General features: G+C 38.1%; 1 protein-coding gene across 1 annotated transcript; it reads left to right on the top strand.

Moving 5' to 3' along the window:
* Positions 1–1,883: 1,883 nt before the first annotated feature.
* Positions 1,884–2,825, top strand: LOC308676268 (olfactory receptor 10AG1-like; the record flags this gene model as incomplete). The annotated part of the gene is made up of 1 exon (XM_081342082.1): positions 1,884–2,825. The coding sequence occupies one exon, from the start codon at positions 1,884–1,886 to the stop codon at positions 2,823–2,825; it is 942 nt and encodes a 313-aa protein (XP_081198208.1).
* Positions 2,826–15,190: the final 12,365 nt, after the last annotated feature.

Genomic DNA, 15,190 nt, shown 5'->3' with positions numbered 1-15,190 from the left:
CCTCATGTGAGGATCTACTAAGATCCTGCCCCTGAGGATGAGGGAAGAACCAGGTTGTTCTGTACCAGCCTGCTACCGGCCTTGCAGAAAAGGCAACCCCTTTACAGACGGCAAAAGGCTGGAATACGTCTGCCAAATTTATTACAAAAACAAACAAAACATGAAACAAGATACCGGAGCTTTGAAACTCTATCGGAGCGGTTGCTTTCAGCAAACCAGCCCTCCCCCAAACATTCCCTTTATAAAGAGTTCAGGGCGTGGCCTCTCTTTGCCTCCTTCCGAGAAGTCCCACAGCCTTCCTCTGCTTGCTCCTACTTGACTGCCTCCTGCGTCGGGCGTCCTTGAACAGGGCCAGCTGTGGGTCATCTTCATCCACACTGTCAGGCTCACACAGCTGGGTCTGGGTCTCCACCAGGTAGGAGGGGCCTGGCTGGGGGCTCTGCGGAGCCTCAAAGCCATCATCAGCAAGTTCTTCAACACCCCCCTCCTCCCCCTCATCTGAGTCATCCGACCCAACTGCCGAACCCACAGGCTGACCCTGAATCACAACACAGGTTTTCAAGGCTTTCAGGAGGACCAAGAATTTCTACCCCCTGATTCAAGCTGTCCTCTGGTATTCTTTTACCAAATCCCTAGGATGAGTCCTTGGGCTTCTGTCATGAGACTCGTTAGAGAAAAAGTTCTCTCTTCTCTCTGGAGTTTTGAATCCTCTAGGATCCAGGGGCTCTTTACCATCTTTGAGGTGGATTTATGTAAGCAGCTTCCATTAATATCAACCATTTGTTTTCTAGAGGAAAGACTATATGAAGATTCTTCTATGGTAGAGGAATCTTCAGAATCTTACATTGCCAGCAAATATTACAGAATTTCAGGCTTTCCTTAAGAAGACTCCCACCTCCCTAAAAATAATCAGAAAAGGATCAACAAAGTAAGATCAATATTTCATAGTGTGGATCCTCATGTTAGGCAACTTCATGAGAAGATGTTTTATTTTCAAAGGATATCCAGTGGAATATTAAGAGAGTTTCATTGTCAGCTTTTCACTTATGCTTTAACACTTATGTCTTTTGAGTGGCCTTTTATGACCTTTGTGGGAGTAGAATTACTCATCTGCCAGTTTCTACCATAATGTCTTAACCGCTAGTATTTTTGATTTCCTAAGAGCAATATTATTGCAAAGTTTCAGATATAGAAAGGATACGTTTCAGAGGAAGTGTGTAAAAATATTACTTATTCTTACTGAATTTCATTTTTGATAGAATCTCTAAAGTAGTAACAAGAAACTCTTTGATGGCACACCAACCAATTAAAAAATAACACACACAGACTTGAGGGACCAAACAGAGAGCTTGAAGATTGTTCAGATCTGAGAAAAGATCCTAAAATGGTTGTTTGATTCACTAAGATGATATAATCACAAATAAATTCATAAGACATTAAATTAACATTGCAGGCTTCCTTTCCTATTTCCAAAGATTTAATCCATATTACTACTTCTGAGTAATAGAAAGGAAGCTGGATATAGGTATCTAGTTTGAGAAAACAATATAATTTTAATAATTATTTAGAAGAATGTTTTAATTCTTTATTTAATGTTCCCTTTCTGTTTTCAGGCTATTATGTACATAATAACATGAAAGAGTGGTCTGGTGGCTTAGTGGTGAAGACTTTCGCCTCCAACCTGGAAAATTGAGAGTTCAATCCTTGGTAGTGGCTGATGTTTTTCTCCTAAAGTGCAAAGAAAAAAAAATCTGTTGCAAACTCTGTATGGCTTCAGGAAGGGCATCAGGTCAATAAACGCTGATTTCCATCCAATCTTCCTGGCTCTACTCTGAATTAAGGGATTACAGGATCATTAAAAAGGAAGTTATGTGTATGAGACCATGAAAAAAGACAACCACTCCTGTTTGACTGAGTTTCTCCTGCTTGGCTTCTCAGATTTCAAGTCTGTGGAAAATCTTCTGTTTTGTCTGGTTCTAATATTCTACTTCATGGCCTTGATGGGCAACAGTCTGGTTTTGATCCTCACCATTGCCAGTCCCACCCTTCACACCCCAATGTACTTCTTCCTCTGGAACTTGTCCTTTTTGGAAATTGGCTACACCTCCTCCATCAGCCCAAAGATGCTAATGAATTTGTTATCAGAGAACCAGACTATATCCTTTTGGGGCTGTGGATGTCAAATGTGTTTCTTTCTTCTCTACAGTGTCACTGAGTGTTGCCTTCTTTGTGCTATGGCGTACGACCGGTATGTTGCCATTTGCAAGCCCTTGCAATACCCTTGTATCATGAACTACAAGAAATGTGCTAAACTAGCTGTCATCTCATGGGTTTTTGGAATTTCCGTGTGCTTAGGGGAATCTATTTCAATATTCACCCTTCCCTTTTGTGGGTCAAACAGAATCAGTCACTTCTTCTGTGATCTTATGCCTGTTCTGAAACTGACTTCCATTAATACTTACAAAAATGAAGTGGCCAATGCCACCCTAACTGTGATATTTGGTCTGGTTCCCCTTTTGCTTATCCTATTTTCCTACATCCTTATCATCTCCACTATTCTCACAATGCCAGTGGCCACGAACAGGCGCAAAGCATTTTCCACTTGTTCCTCACATCTCATTGTTGTTTTCATTTTCTTTGGAACCATCATTGTTACCTACATTCATCCCAATTCAGCATCTTCTGAGGATGATAACAGGATCCTTGCCCTGCTCTACACGGTAGTGACCCCAAGCTTGAACCCCATCATTTACAGCTTGAGGAATGAAGAAATAAAAGCTGCTTTCAATACATTAGTAGCAAGGAAATGGGTCTCCTTTAGGTAATAATTTGATGTACTGTAATAATCCAATAATAATTGATATGATCCCATTATATCAATCAATTTCATCTCTTTGACAAATCACCATTAATCATAATTAATTACTTTAAGTCATAATGTCTTACTTTAAGTCACTGTTACCCTGTTTTTTTCTTATAAAGCAAATTATGCATTGAACTCAGATGGAGAATATGATATCTACAAGAACAATACAATGTATATATGTTTATAGAATCCCATTATTATAGCATCTTTTTCATATCTTGTTTTAATTTGCAAATATGGCAACCATGATAGATCAATACTTTGTTCTTGTAAATCTTGTCGGTCTTTCAATTTTCCTTCATTGTCCAGGATATTTTTATAGGTCACAACTTTGTCGTAATTAATTAAATTTGGGTAAGCAAAAACTTACATTGTTGAAAGCCATCCAGGTATTTTGATGTAAATTTTTACTTTTATTTTTTCCCCATTCTGAAAGAAGTGTATTTCTTATAAAGTGGTTTTGAAAGTATCTATGTATTTTATTATGTATTTTATTCTTCCCATACCACAAAACGGCATGCCAATTTGTAGGTCATGCCCCTATAGCTCCTTCCGACGCGACCTAAAAACATATCTGTTTGAGCAATCCGGTCTGGTCTGACGGGTTCTGTTGTAATTATTGTTTTAAGGTAACTATCTTCTGCATTTGGGCAAAATTAGGGTTTAATTTGTTTTCAATATCTGTATTTGTGCATTCTGATATTTATGTCACTGTTCACCGCCCTGAGTCCTTAGGGAGAAGGGCGGTATACAAATCAAATAAATAAATAAAATAAATAAATAATAGCTTTTTGTCTCTAAGCATTATCCATTCTTTAAGCCATGTTAAAATAGTTGCTTGGTAATATAACATCCAGTCCGGCAGTCCAAATCCTCCACTTTCTTTTGCTTCTTATAGCATTTTCAGTCTAATTCTAGCTTTTTTCCCTTGACAGATAAATTTCAGTATTGTTGTATTTAGTTCATCAAAAAAAAAAGCCTTACAGGAATCATTTGAAATAAAAAGAGTATTTTTGGTAAGATATTCATTTTCACTGCTGCTATTCTCCCCAGCGTTGAAATTTGTAAGTTTTTCCACTTTTCAAGATCCAGTTTTATTTGTTTTAGCAGTCTTACATAGTTATCCTCTTTTATTGTTACACATCTTTCTGTTAGATAAATTCCCAAATATTTAACTTTTTTTAACTATTTGAACATTTGTTTTTTTTGCTAGTTGATTTTTTTGTTTTTATGTTAAATTCTTTGTTAGCACTTAAGTATTTTCTCTGTTTATTTTCAACCCTGCCACTTCTCCAAATTTTTCTATTTTCTCCATAGGTTTAGTGCTTGTTTCCAGTGGATCTTCCAATATAAAAACCAAGTCATCTGCAAATGCTTGTAGTTTGTATTTTTCATCCTTTATCTCCAGTCCTTTAATTTCTATATCTTGTCTGATGTTTCTATTCAATACTTCCAGTGTTAGTATAAATAATAATGGAGATAATGGGCATCCCTGTCTTGTGTCTTTTTTAATGTTAACGTTTTATGCAAAATCTCCATTTACAATTATTTTGGCTGTTTGTTTACAATAAATTGTTTTAATTACATTTATAAAGTTTTGTCTAAAATCCATTTCTGCTAATTGTTGGAACATGAATTGCCAGTTTAGATTGTCAAACACTTTCTGTGCATCAAGAAATATTAATTTTAGCAAGAAGAAGACTATCAAGTGATTAATTAACGTATTTCTTAATATAATTAACTATTATCTATTATTTTTTGTTAAACACATGAACCCAGACATTATATATATATTATAATATACTGTATATATTCATTAAGGGACACGGTGGCTCAGTGGGTTAGGACGCTGAGCTTGTCGATCAGAAGATTGGCAGTTTGGCGGGTCGAATCCCAAGTGCCGCGTAGCAGAGTGAGCGCCTGTTACTCGTCCCAACTTCTGCCAACCTAGCAGTTCGAAAGCACATAAAAATGCAAGTAGAAAAATAGGGACCACTACAGTGGGAAGGTAGCAGCGTTCCGTGCTCCTTTGGCGTCTAGTCATGCCGGCCACATGACCACGGAGATGTCTTCGGACAAGCACTGGCTCTTCAGCTTTCAACTCAAATGGAGATGAGTTGGAAACGACTAGCACGCATGTGCGGGGGAAACTTTACCGTTATATATTCATTGTACAAAGTTTACTTATGGGGAATCTTAACTCATTATGATCACAGAATTACTAATTTATAAGCTCATTATAAATTTCAAGGTCTTCTCCCAGGTAATAGCTGCTTCCTGATAATCTGATCCCGTTATAGTATCTCCAGTAATTCAGACATTGTTCATTTTACATTTTTGCAGATCAAGGGAATCAAACATTTTATTTATTAGTAGCTTCTCCTTGCAGAACAGCCATCCTACCTGAAATGTGTGTCCCTCTTCCTTGCTCAGATGTGATCTTGACACCCTTGGTGTTTATTATGGTAGCTGGTAGCATCCCTGCATTTTACTGACTATGTTCAGCATATCCTGAGCAGAAATATAAAAGACCTTCTCAGTCTTGACTTATCATTCATTGGAATGAGCATGAATTATGGGGTCATCATTGTCATGTGTGAAGTATCTCCTAGAAATCTACTCCCCCAGAAAGCAGTACTGTTTCCATAAACACTCTCCATGAAGCAGTATTTTCTGCATACACTATATAGAATGTATGTTATGTGTATAATCTTCCTTAAGATGAAAATCTTAAAATCCTCAAGATGTCACACACTATAGAAAGAATTTCAGTGAATTACAAATAATATCATGCGGCCTCGACTGGTGACCCCCAGGGGGAGAGCGTTCTCGGTGGGCGCACCAGTCCTTTGGAACCGCTTACTGGCTGAACTACGGATGGCCCCAGACCTTCGCTCCTTCCGGCGTGATCTAAAAACTTATCTATTCGAAGAAGCTGGCCTGGTCTAATGGGTTTGGGGTTTTAACATTGTTTTTAACTAACTTACTACATTGGGCACAAACATTTAACTTTAAATCTTGTATCCTGTATTCTTATTTTTATTGCCCTGTACACCGCCCTGAGTCCTTCGGGAGAAGGGCGGTATATAAATCAAATAAATAAATAAATAAATAAATAAATAAATAAATAAATAAATACCCATGAAAAATATGTATCAGTGCAACTGTCCCTTCCCTCAGTCTTTCACAATGAGTGTGTATGGCAAAGAATTGCATAAAGCCACATAGATATCCTAGATCAGGGGTCTTCAAACTCGGCCCTTTTATGACTCATGGACTTCAACTCCCAGAATTCCTCAGCCAGCATGCCTGGCTGAGAAATTCTGGGAGTTGAAATCCATGAGTCATAAAAGGGCCGAGTTTGAAGACCTCTGTCCTAGATAATGATGGTTAAGAGGAAGAGTTCATTTTCTGCCAAAAATACTAGGAAGTAGAGTTATAACAACCAGAAAAAGAAATAGAATTGTACTCTGTCGTGAAATTCTCCAGCATTTCAAATTACAAAAAAATTGTATTGAAAATGGGAGAAGCTTTAGGCAACGATAAGAGAAGGCTGTATGTGCACTACAAGAGCTGAATGTTCATGAATCATACTGTTTCATTTATTTTTGACAAAAGGTTTCTGATCTTCAATCTGTCTTGCTCTCTGTCCAGATGTTGCCAGTATCCATAGCCAGCAGGACTACCTAGACATTGCAGAGCAAATTAAATTGAATTGAATACTTTATTTGACCAAGTGTGTTTAGACACACAAGGAATTTGCCTCCAGTACAGAAACTCTCAGTGAACATGCAAAGCAAAATAATAATAATAATAATAATAATAATAATAATAATAATAATAATAATAATAATAATAATAATAATAATAATAATAATAATCAGGGCTTTTTTTCTCATAGAATGCTCAGAACGGAGTTCCGGCACCTTTTTTGGATGGAACCTTGTAGGGTAGGCAAGGCAGGTTGTATGACATGTGTGAGTTCCGGCACCTTTTTCTTTTACAAAAAAGCACTGATAATAATAATAATAATAATAATAATAATAATAATAATAATAATAATAATAATAATAATAATAATAATAATAATAATAATAATAATAATAATAATATGGGAGCAAAGAAGATAATAATAAGCAGTGCTTTTTTGTAAAAGAAAAAGGTGCCGGAACTCACACATGTCATACAACCCGCCTTGCCTACCCTACAAGGTTCCATCCAAAGAAGGTGCCGGAACTCTGTTCTGAGCGTTCTATGAGAAAAAAAGCCCTGATAATAAGAATAAATAATGACATTATAGCCATACTACATGGGTAAATATACATAGATATTAATATTGTGAGAATTAGGTGTTTAGAAGAGTGATGGCACAAGGGGAAAAAAAACTGTCCCTGTGTCTAGTTGCTTTGGCACACAATGCCCTATCACACCATCCTGAGGAGAGGAATTGAAACAGTTCATGTCCAGGATGTGAGGAGTCTGCAGTTATCTTTTCAGCCCTTTAAGAGCTTCTGGGGTATACAAGTCAAGAATATATGCTGTAGATCTCCTTCATGGATGATGACTGGAGACGTATAAGGATATTAATTGGCAGAATGAATAATTTAATTATGTGGAGCATCCCCTGCTGTTTGAGACTGAAATCATGTTAACATCAGACAATATGGAGGCGATATGAATGGAATAAATTGCCATTATTATAGCCAGGGAGTAGGAGACATATTAAAAGCACTCATAGCTCACAGATTTTCCATGTGATCATCATGATAGATAGTGTGTTCAGGGACAATATAAATTATCCCACTAATTGCCATTGCCTTTTGGACTACCGAAAGGGACGCAGTGGCTCAGTGGGTTAGGACACTGAGCTTGTCGATCAGAAGGTCGGCAGTTTGGAAGGTCGAATCCCGAGTTCCGCGTAACAGAGTGAGCACCTGTTACTCGTCCCAGCTTCTGCCAACCTAGCAGTTCGAAAGTACGTAAAAATGCAAGTAGAAAAATAGGGACCACTACGGTGGGAAGGTAACAGCACTCCGTGCACCTTTGGCGTCTAGTCATGCCGGCCACATGACCACGGAAATGTCCTCGGACAAGCGCTGGCTCTTCGGCTTTGAAAAGGAGATGAGCACCGGCCCCTAGAGTTGGAAACGACTAGCACGTATGTGCAGGGGAACCTTTACCTTTTACCTTTTAACTATAAGACTGAAATGGCCAGAGAGTCCTGGAAATAGAAACCAAAATAGCCAGCATCTTAAGACACTGGGTTTCCTACCACTTCTAAACAATGTTTCCCCATGATCCAGTTTATTCTCTGGTATTCATTAACCAAATCCCCAGGATGAATCCTCAGGCTTCTCTCAGGAGATCTTGTTAGAGAAAAAAGTCCTCTTGTCTCTCCAGTATTTCTGGTCCTCTAGGAATCAAGTGATTTTATAGGCTCCTTCACAGTCTTTGTTGTTGGCTGATCCAGAATGTCTGCATATAAGAAATATATTTTTTTTCTAGATAAAGGGATGCATGAAGATTCACTTACTGTATGGCAAGCCAGTTTCCAAGATCTTCAATTATTAGTGCATTTCATGTTTTTCATGAGAAGCAATATTCCATCTTTCTCACAATATCAGAAAACAATTCCAAAGTAAGGTCAATATCTACCTTAGCATCATGTTTGGGGATTGGTTCTTCCTGTTGTACATCTCTATGAAATGTTTTATTGATCCAATTTATTACTAATAGTGTAAGATAGTGTATTAGTCATTTAGATTTCAAGCGGAGTTAGGCTAATTCATTCTTAAAAATCACTTAATTAATGACTTAGTTTTTCATTTAATGATCTTTTTTGTTCTCAGGTTTCAGTCATGAAGAAAGAGAATAGGACTTGCTTAACTGAGGTTGTCCTACTTGGCTTTTCAGATTTCCAGACTATGCGAGAACTCCTGTTTTGCCTGGTTCTAATATTCTACCTCATGGCTTTGATGGGAAACAGCTTCATTTTGATCCTCACCATTTTCAATCGTCCCCTTCATACCCCAATGTACTTCTTCCTTTGGAACTTGTCCTTTTTGGAAATTGGCTACACCTCCACCATCAGCCCAAAGATGCTACTAAATTTGTTATCAGAGAACCAGAATATATCCTTTTGGGGCTGTGAATGTCAAATGAGTTTCTTCATTCTCTTTGGTATTACTGAGTGTTGTCTTCTTTGTGTTATGGCATATGACCGCTATGTTGCCATTTGTAAACCCTTGCAATACTCATATATCATAAACCTCAGGAAATGTGCTAAGCTTGCTGCTGCATCATGGGCCATTGGTGTTTCTGTCTGTCTGGGGCATTCAATTTCAATCTTCACCCTTCCCTTTTGTGGGTCAAATAGAATCAGCCATTTCTTCTGTGACATTATGCCTGTTCTGAGACTGGCTTCCACCAATACTTACAGAAATGAGGTGGCCATTGTCACAATAACAGTTCTAATTATTCTGGTACCTCTTTTGCTCATCCTTCTTTCCTACATCCTCATAATTTCCACTGTTCTCACAATGCCACTGGCCAAAAATAGACGCAAAGCATTTTCCACTTGTTCCTCGCATCTCACCGTGGTCTGCATTTTCTACGGAACTTGCATTGTTACCTACATTCGTCCCAACTCAGAATATTCCACGGACAGTAGCAGATTCCTTGCCCTATTCTACACAGTGGTGACCCCAAGCCTGAACCCCATAATTTACAGCTTGAGGAATAAAGAGATAAAAGCTGCTTTCATGAAATCTATAGCAAGGAAACAGATGTTCTCAATAGGATAATTGAAGTAGATCCATAGGCTTGATGTCTTCAACACAATGTAGTTGTCATGCACAAATTTATGTGGGAGAATGGACGCCAGGGGATACTAGTGGCATATTTCACCCTTTATAGAAGAATGACCCAGAAGTGTGACCGATTTATTTAAAACAAGGAGAGAACCCTGAAAGGTAACCTAAGTCCATTATTCTGGTACAAAGGAAGGAGATAAAAGATGCTTTCAAGAAATCAGTAGCAATCATAGTGTGACTATGAAGCAGTGGGGAAGACTCCTAAAATAGTTGGAGGTTTTTGGAAAAAAAAGAAGGCAATATTCCACGAACACAATTTCTGTATTGTTGTTGTTGTTGTTAGCTGCGAAGTCATGTCCGACTCATTGCAACCCTATGGACAACGTTCCTCCAGGCCTTCCTGTCCTCCTGTCCTGTATAGGGAGTTACAATCTTTTGCTTTTCCAGACCTCTGCTTACCTTGTGTTATCTTCTCCTTCTCCAATTCGTTGGTCTTCTTAAAGTTTTATAACAGAATAACAGAGTTGAAAGGGACATTGGAGGTCTTCTAGTCTAACCCCCAACTCGAGCCGGAGACCCCATACCATTTCAGACGAATGGCTGTCAAATCTCTTCATAAAAACCTGAAGTGATGGAGCATCTAATGCCTGAGTTGATAATTAGTTACTCTGGAAAAGAGTAAAAGTATCTCTTTTGTAGAAAGGATTGTTGTGTAATTTGAAACCATATAGCTGTGCCAGTGCTTTATTTTCTTTGAGAAGATGTATTTGGCTTTAGGAGCTTCTAACTTGAACTGTAGAAAGATTTACAGCTTTCACACAAAGGGAAGTAAAAGAGTATCAGACAGTACATATACAACTGAGCACTGATTTCAGAGACGGTGCCACCTAGGAACTGTAGTCTATTTTTGTTTTTGTTTTTGTTAAATATTCCCTGATATATTAGTCTTATTATAATTGCAACTAACTAACTAAACTAATTCTGTTCTTATTAAAAAGTTCTGTAATCCATTTGGGCATTGATATGATATCAGTGTTTTGTTATCCTTATTGAAATATTTCTTATTCTCATTCTTCACAGACAAACCTATTGAATCTCTGATTTAATATCTACAGATGGTGTGGTTATAACTCGGGTGGCCTAATAACTATGCAAGGAGGTTGCCAGTTATGTTTCCTCTTCTGCCACTGGATGCACAAATCAAGATCATCCCCAAATGTCATTCCAGAACCGACCTCAGCCATAGTGGTATTGACTGACAAATTATATGAGAACTGTAAACTTTTAACATAAAAATAGTCCCTTATATATTGAGGTATGTTCATTTCAGAGAAGTAATCCTTATGGTGCTCTGAATAAATGCTGTTTCTGTTTTCATTAAAGATTTACTAATGATAATGGGAAGGAGAATTGCTAGATTTTTGTATAGAATAGAACAGAACAGAATAGAATAGAATAAAGCTGGAAGGGACCCTAGAGGTCTTCTAGTCCAGCTCCCTGCTCAATCAGGAGAACCTATACCATTTCAGACAAGTGATTGTCTAGTCTCTTCTTAAAAATCTCCAGTGATGGAGCGCCCACGATTTTTGAAGCCAAACTGTTCCACTGGTTAATCGTCCTCACTGTTAGGAAGTTTCTCCTTAATTCCAGGTTGCTTCTCTCCTCGATTAGTTTTCATCCACTGTTTCTTGTCTTGCCTTCTGGTGCTTTGGAGAATAATTTGACCCCTTAATTTTTGTGGCAGCCGCTCAAATACTGGAAAACTGCTATCATCTCACTCCTATTTCTTCTTTTCTTTAGACTAGCCAAACCCAAGTCCTGCAGCCATTCTTTGTATGTTTTAGTCTCCAGGCCTTTAAATCATCTTAGTTCCTCTTCTCTGATTTTTTTCCAAAGTCTCAAACAAAGTTATTAAAAACAAAGTTTTTTTTAACCATTTAGTTCTCTGGAGAGAACAGCAGATAATTCCTGAAATTTTGCTTTGATGGAAATAGATGGTGGTGACCCCAAGTTTAAATCCCATCATTTACAGCTTGAGGAATAAAGAGATAAAAACTGCTCTCATGAAATCTATAGCAAGGAAACAGATGTTCTTTACTGAATAAATGTATTATATCCACAGATTTGTTCTCTTCAACCTGCCTATGCTATCAACATACCTATGAGGAATAATGGATATATTAGTGGCATGTTTTACCCTTTACAGCAGAATGATCCAGACAGATTTATTTAAAACAAGGAGAGAGCCCTGGAAGTTAACCTTAGTTCTTTATTCTGATAGAATTCAGATAAAGGTTAGCTGTCCATTTATTGAAAAGGAAAGCTGCTAGCCTGCTCAGAACGTCTAAAGAAAAGGGTGGGAAAAGGAAGGAGATAAAAGATGCTTTCAAGAAGTCAGTACAGTCAGGGTGTGAGAATGAAACAATGGGGAGTCAGTTGGGAATTTGAAAATCAAGAAGGTAATATTCTATGAACACAATTTCTGTGTAGGGAGTTACAATCTTTTGCTTTCCCAGACCTCTGCACACCTCGTGCTATCTTCTTCTCCTCCAAGTTTACCAACATTCCTTGGTCTTTGCAAAGTTTTATACCAGAATAACAGAGTTTGAAGGGACTTTGAAGGGACTTTGAAGGTCTTCTAGTCCAATTCCCAGCTCAGGCAGAAGACCTCATACCATTTCAAAAAAGTGGTTGTCCAATCTCTTCTTAAAAACCTGCAGTGGTGGAGCACCCAGTGCCTGAGCTGATAGAAAGTTAGAAAGGATAGTTGTGTTATTTGAAACCATAAAATTGTGCCAGTGCTTTTTTTTTCTGGGAAGATGTATTTGGCTTAGTAGCTTCTAACTTGAGGTGTAGAAACAGGCATGTGAGATTTACTACTTTCATATCTAGACCGGGATGCCCTGTGTACGGTCACTCATGCGCTCGTGACCTCTCGTCTGGACTACTGCAACGCTCTCTACATGGGGCTTCCCTTGAAGACCACTCGGAGGCTCCAGCTGGTACAGAATGCAGCCGCGAGAGTTGTCTTGGGAGTTTCCCGGTACTCCCATGTTACACCTTTGCTCCGCGAGCTGCATTGGCTACCAGTTGTCTTCCGGGTGAGATTCAAGGTTTTGGTAATGGCTTTCAAAGCCCTACATGGCATGGGTCCGGAGTACCTCGGGGATCACCTGCTGCCGGCGTCAACTTCCCTCCGCCCTGTGCGTTCCCACAGAGAGGGCCTCCTCAGGGTGACACCGGTCAGAGAATGTCGGCTAGTGGCCCCCAGGGGGAGGGCCTTCTCTGTGGGCGCCCCAGCTTTATGGAATCAGCTGCTGGTTGAGCTCCGGATGGCACCTGACCTTCGCTCCTTCCGACGCGGTCTGAAGACCTATCTATTTGAACAAGCCGGCCTGGCCTGATGGGGGATGTGTTGGGGTTTTTATTGTGGATTTTATATTATTCTATTGTTTTAGCTCTGGCTTTTATTTAATTCTTTTTTAATTTTTGTAATCTGTATTTTTATATGCGCCCTGTTCACCGCCCTGAGTCCTTCGGGAGAAGGGCGGTATACAAATATAATAATTAAATTAAATTAAAGGGAAATAAAGGAATATCAGACAGTATTATTTATTCAAGTATATATACAACTGAGCACTGAATTCAGAGATGGTACCACATAGGAACTTTAGACTAATTTTGATTTTTTAAAAAATATTCCTGCATATATCTCTCTTATTAGAATGGCAACAACAATAAATTAACTCTATTCTTTCTTATTAAAAGTCCTTGTATCCATTTATCATTTATATGAGATCAATGTTTTGTTATCCAGTATTGAAATATTTTTTATTCTCATTCTTCACTGAAAAACCTATTGAATCCCTGATTTAACATCCGCAGACGGAGTAGTTATAACTTGAATGACATAACAACTATGCAAGGAAGTAGCTACTTAGATCTCCCCTTCTGCCACTGGATGCAGAAATCCAGAATTTCCTCTGGATATTCTCCAAATATTATTTCAGTTTCAACAAGAGGGTTGACAAAGTATATAAAAAAGGTAAAAACAACATAAAAACAGTCCCTTATCAATATGTGGGCTGGGAATCTGGGCTAGATGGAGCAATTGGTAAATTTCAGTATCAGTAAAATCATTAATAAATGATACTCTCATCTAGATTCTGTGTGAACTATCCAATTTCTACTAAGTTGATAAAACTACTATTATAGGAATAGTAATATGCACTTTTGAAACTATAAAAGCCAGGACTGTTTTGTTTATCATTTCAATTTTTACATCTGCCCAATCATATGAGATACTAGGTGAATCACCAGAGTTGACCCAACAATGTAAATATTTAATTATGAACAAATTATACTTTTTGAGATCCATATCAGGTGGTATGGCAGAAATGGGAAAAGAATTGAAATAAAATTGAACTTTCTGGAGCTCAAGGAAGAGGAAAGGTATTAAAATCAACCCAAAGATTTTCCATGCAGTTGTTGATTCCATGGCAAGAAGTTTAGGCACAATATTTATAATGCCATTGTAGTCATCTTTTGAACTAAATTCCCTATAAAGGTAAAGGTTCCCCCGCACATGCGTGCTAGTCATTTCCGACTCTAGGGGCTGGTGCTCATCTCCATTTCAAAGCCGAAGAGCCAACGCTTGTCCGAGGATATCTCTGTGGTCATGCGGCCGGCATGACTAGACGCCAAAGGCGCACAGAGCGCTGTTACCTTCCCACCGTAGTGGTCCCTATTTTTCTACTTGCATTTTTACGTGCTCTCAAACTGCTAGGTTGGCAGAAGCTGGGATGAGTAACAGGCGCTCACTCTGTTACACGGCATTCAGGATTCGACCCGCCAAACTGCCGACCTTCTGATTGACAAGAAGAAATATTCCAGCTCTATAAAAAACCACCCGAAAAACATTCACAAAGTAAGATTGATATCTCATAATTTACCAAGGTCAGATTTAGTAGGATGGTTCCTGCAGATATGCAACTTCATGAAAGGGAGTTTTATTTTTGAATGATAGTCTGAGGAATACTCAGAGAATTTTATTGTCAGCAATATAGTTATAACAAGTTTTAAATTCAAGGAAATACAATAAAAATTGAGTTCATTCTTATAATGGCCAGAATCTCTGAATTAAATAAACAAAGATGTGTCATCTTGAAATCAAGTCTGTGCCCTAAACTCAAGAGGCCCATATTTAAATTCTGAGCACTGAAAATTCTGACAAATCAGTTTTAAAAAATGTGAGAATGATTGCGTATTTCATGAAAGTGGTATAATTACCAAAAATATGTAGGACACTAAATTAAAATTTTCCAATTTTCAAGAACTTGATCCAATTTACCACTTTTGAGTAAATGTGATGGATGTAGGATATAAGTATGTAGTATGAAAAGGCTATTAATTGTTAATAACTGCTAAAATCGATTCATCAAATAGGTGCCATCAAGTCAGTGTTGACTGTAAATTGTCTGCATGATGATCTGTCTCTAATCTGGTCCTTCAG

The sequence above is a fragment of the Vipera berus genome (assembly GCF_964194415.1).
Source record: "Vipera berus genome assembly, chromosome: W".
NCBI classification, from domain to species: Eukaryota; Metazoa; Chordata; class Lepidosauria; order Squamata; family Viperidae; genus Vipera; species Vipera berus.
The sequence above is the reverse complement of the archived record's forward strand: the minus strand, read 5'-3'. Positions and strand labels throughout refer to the sequence as shown.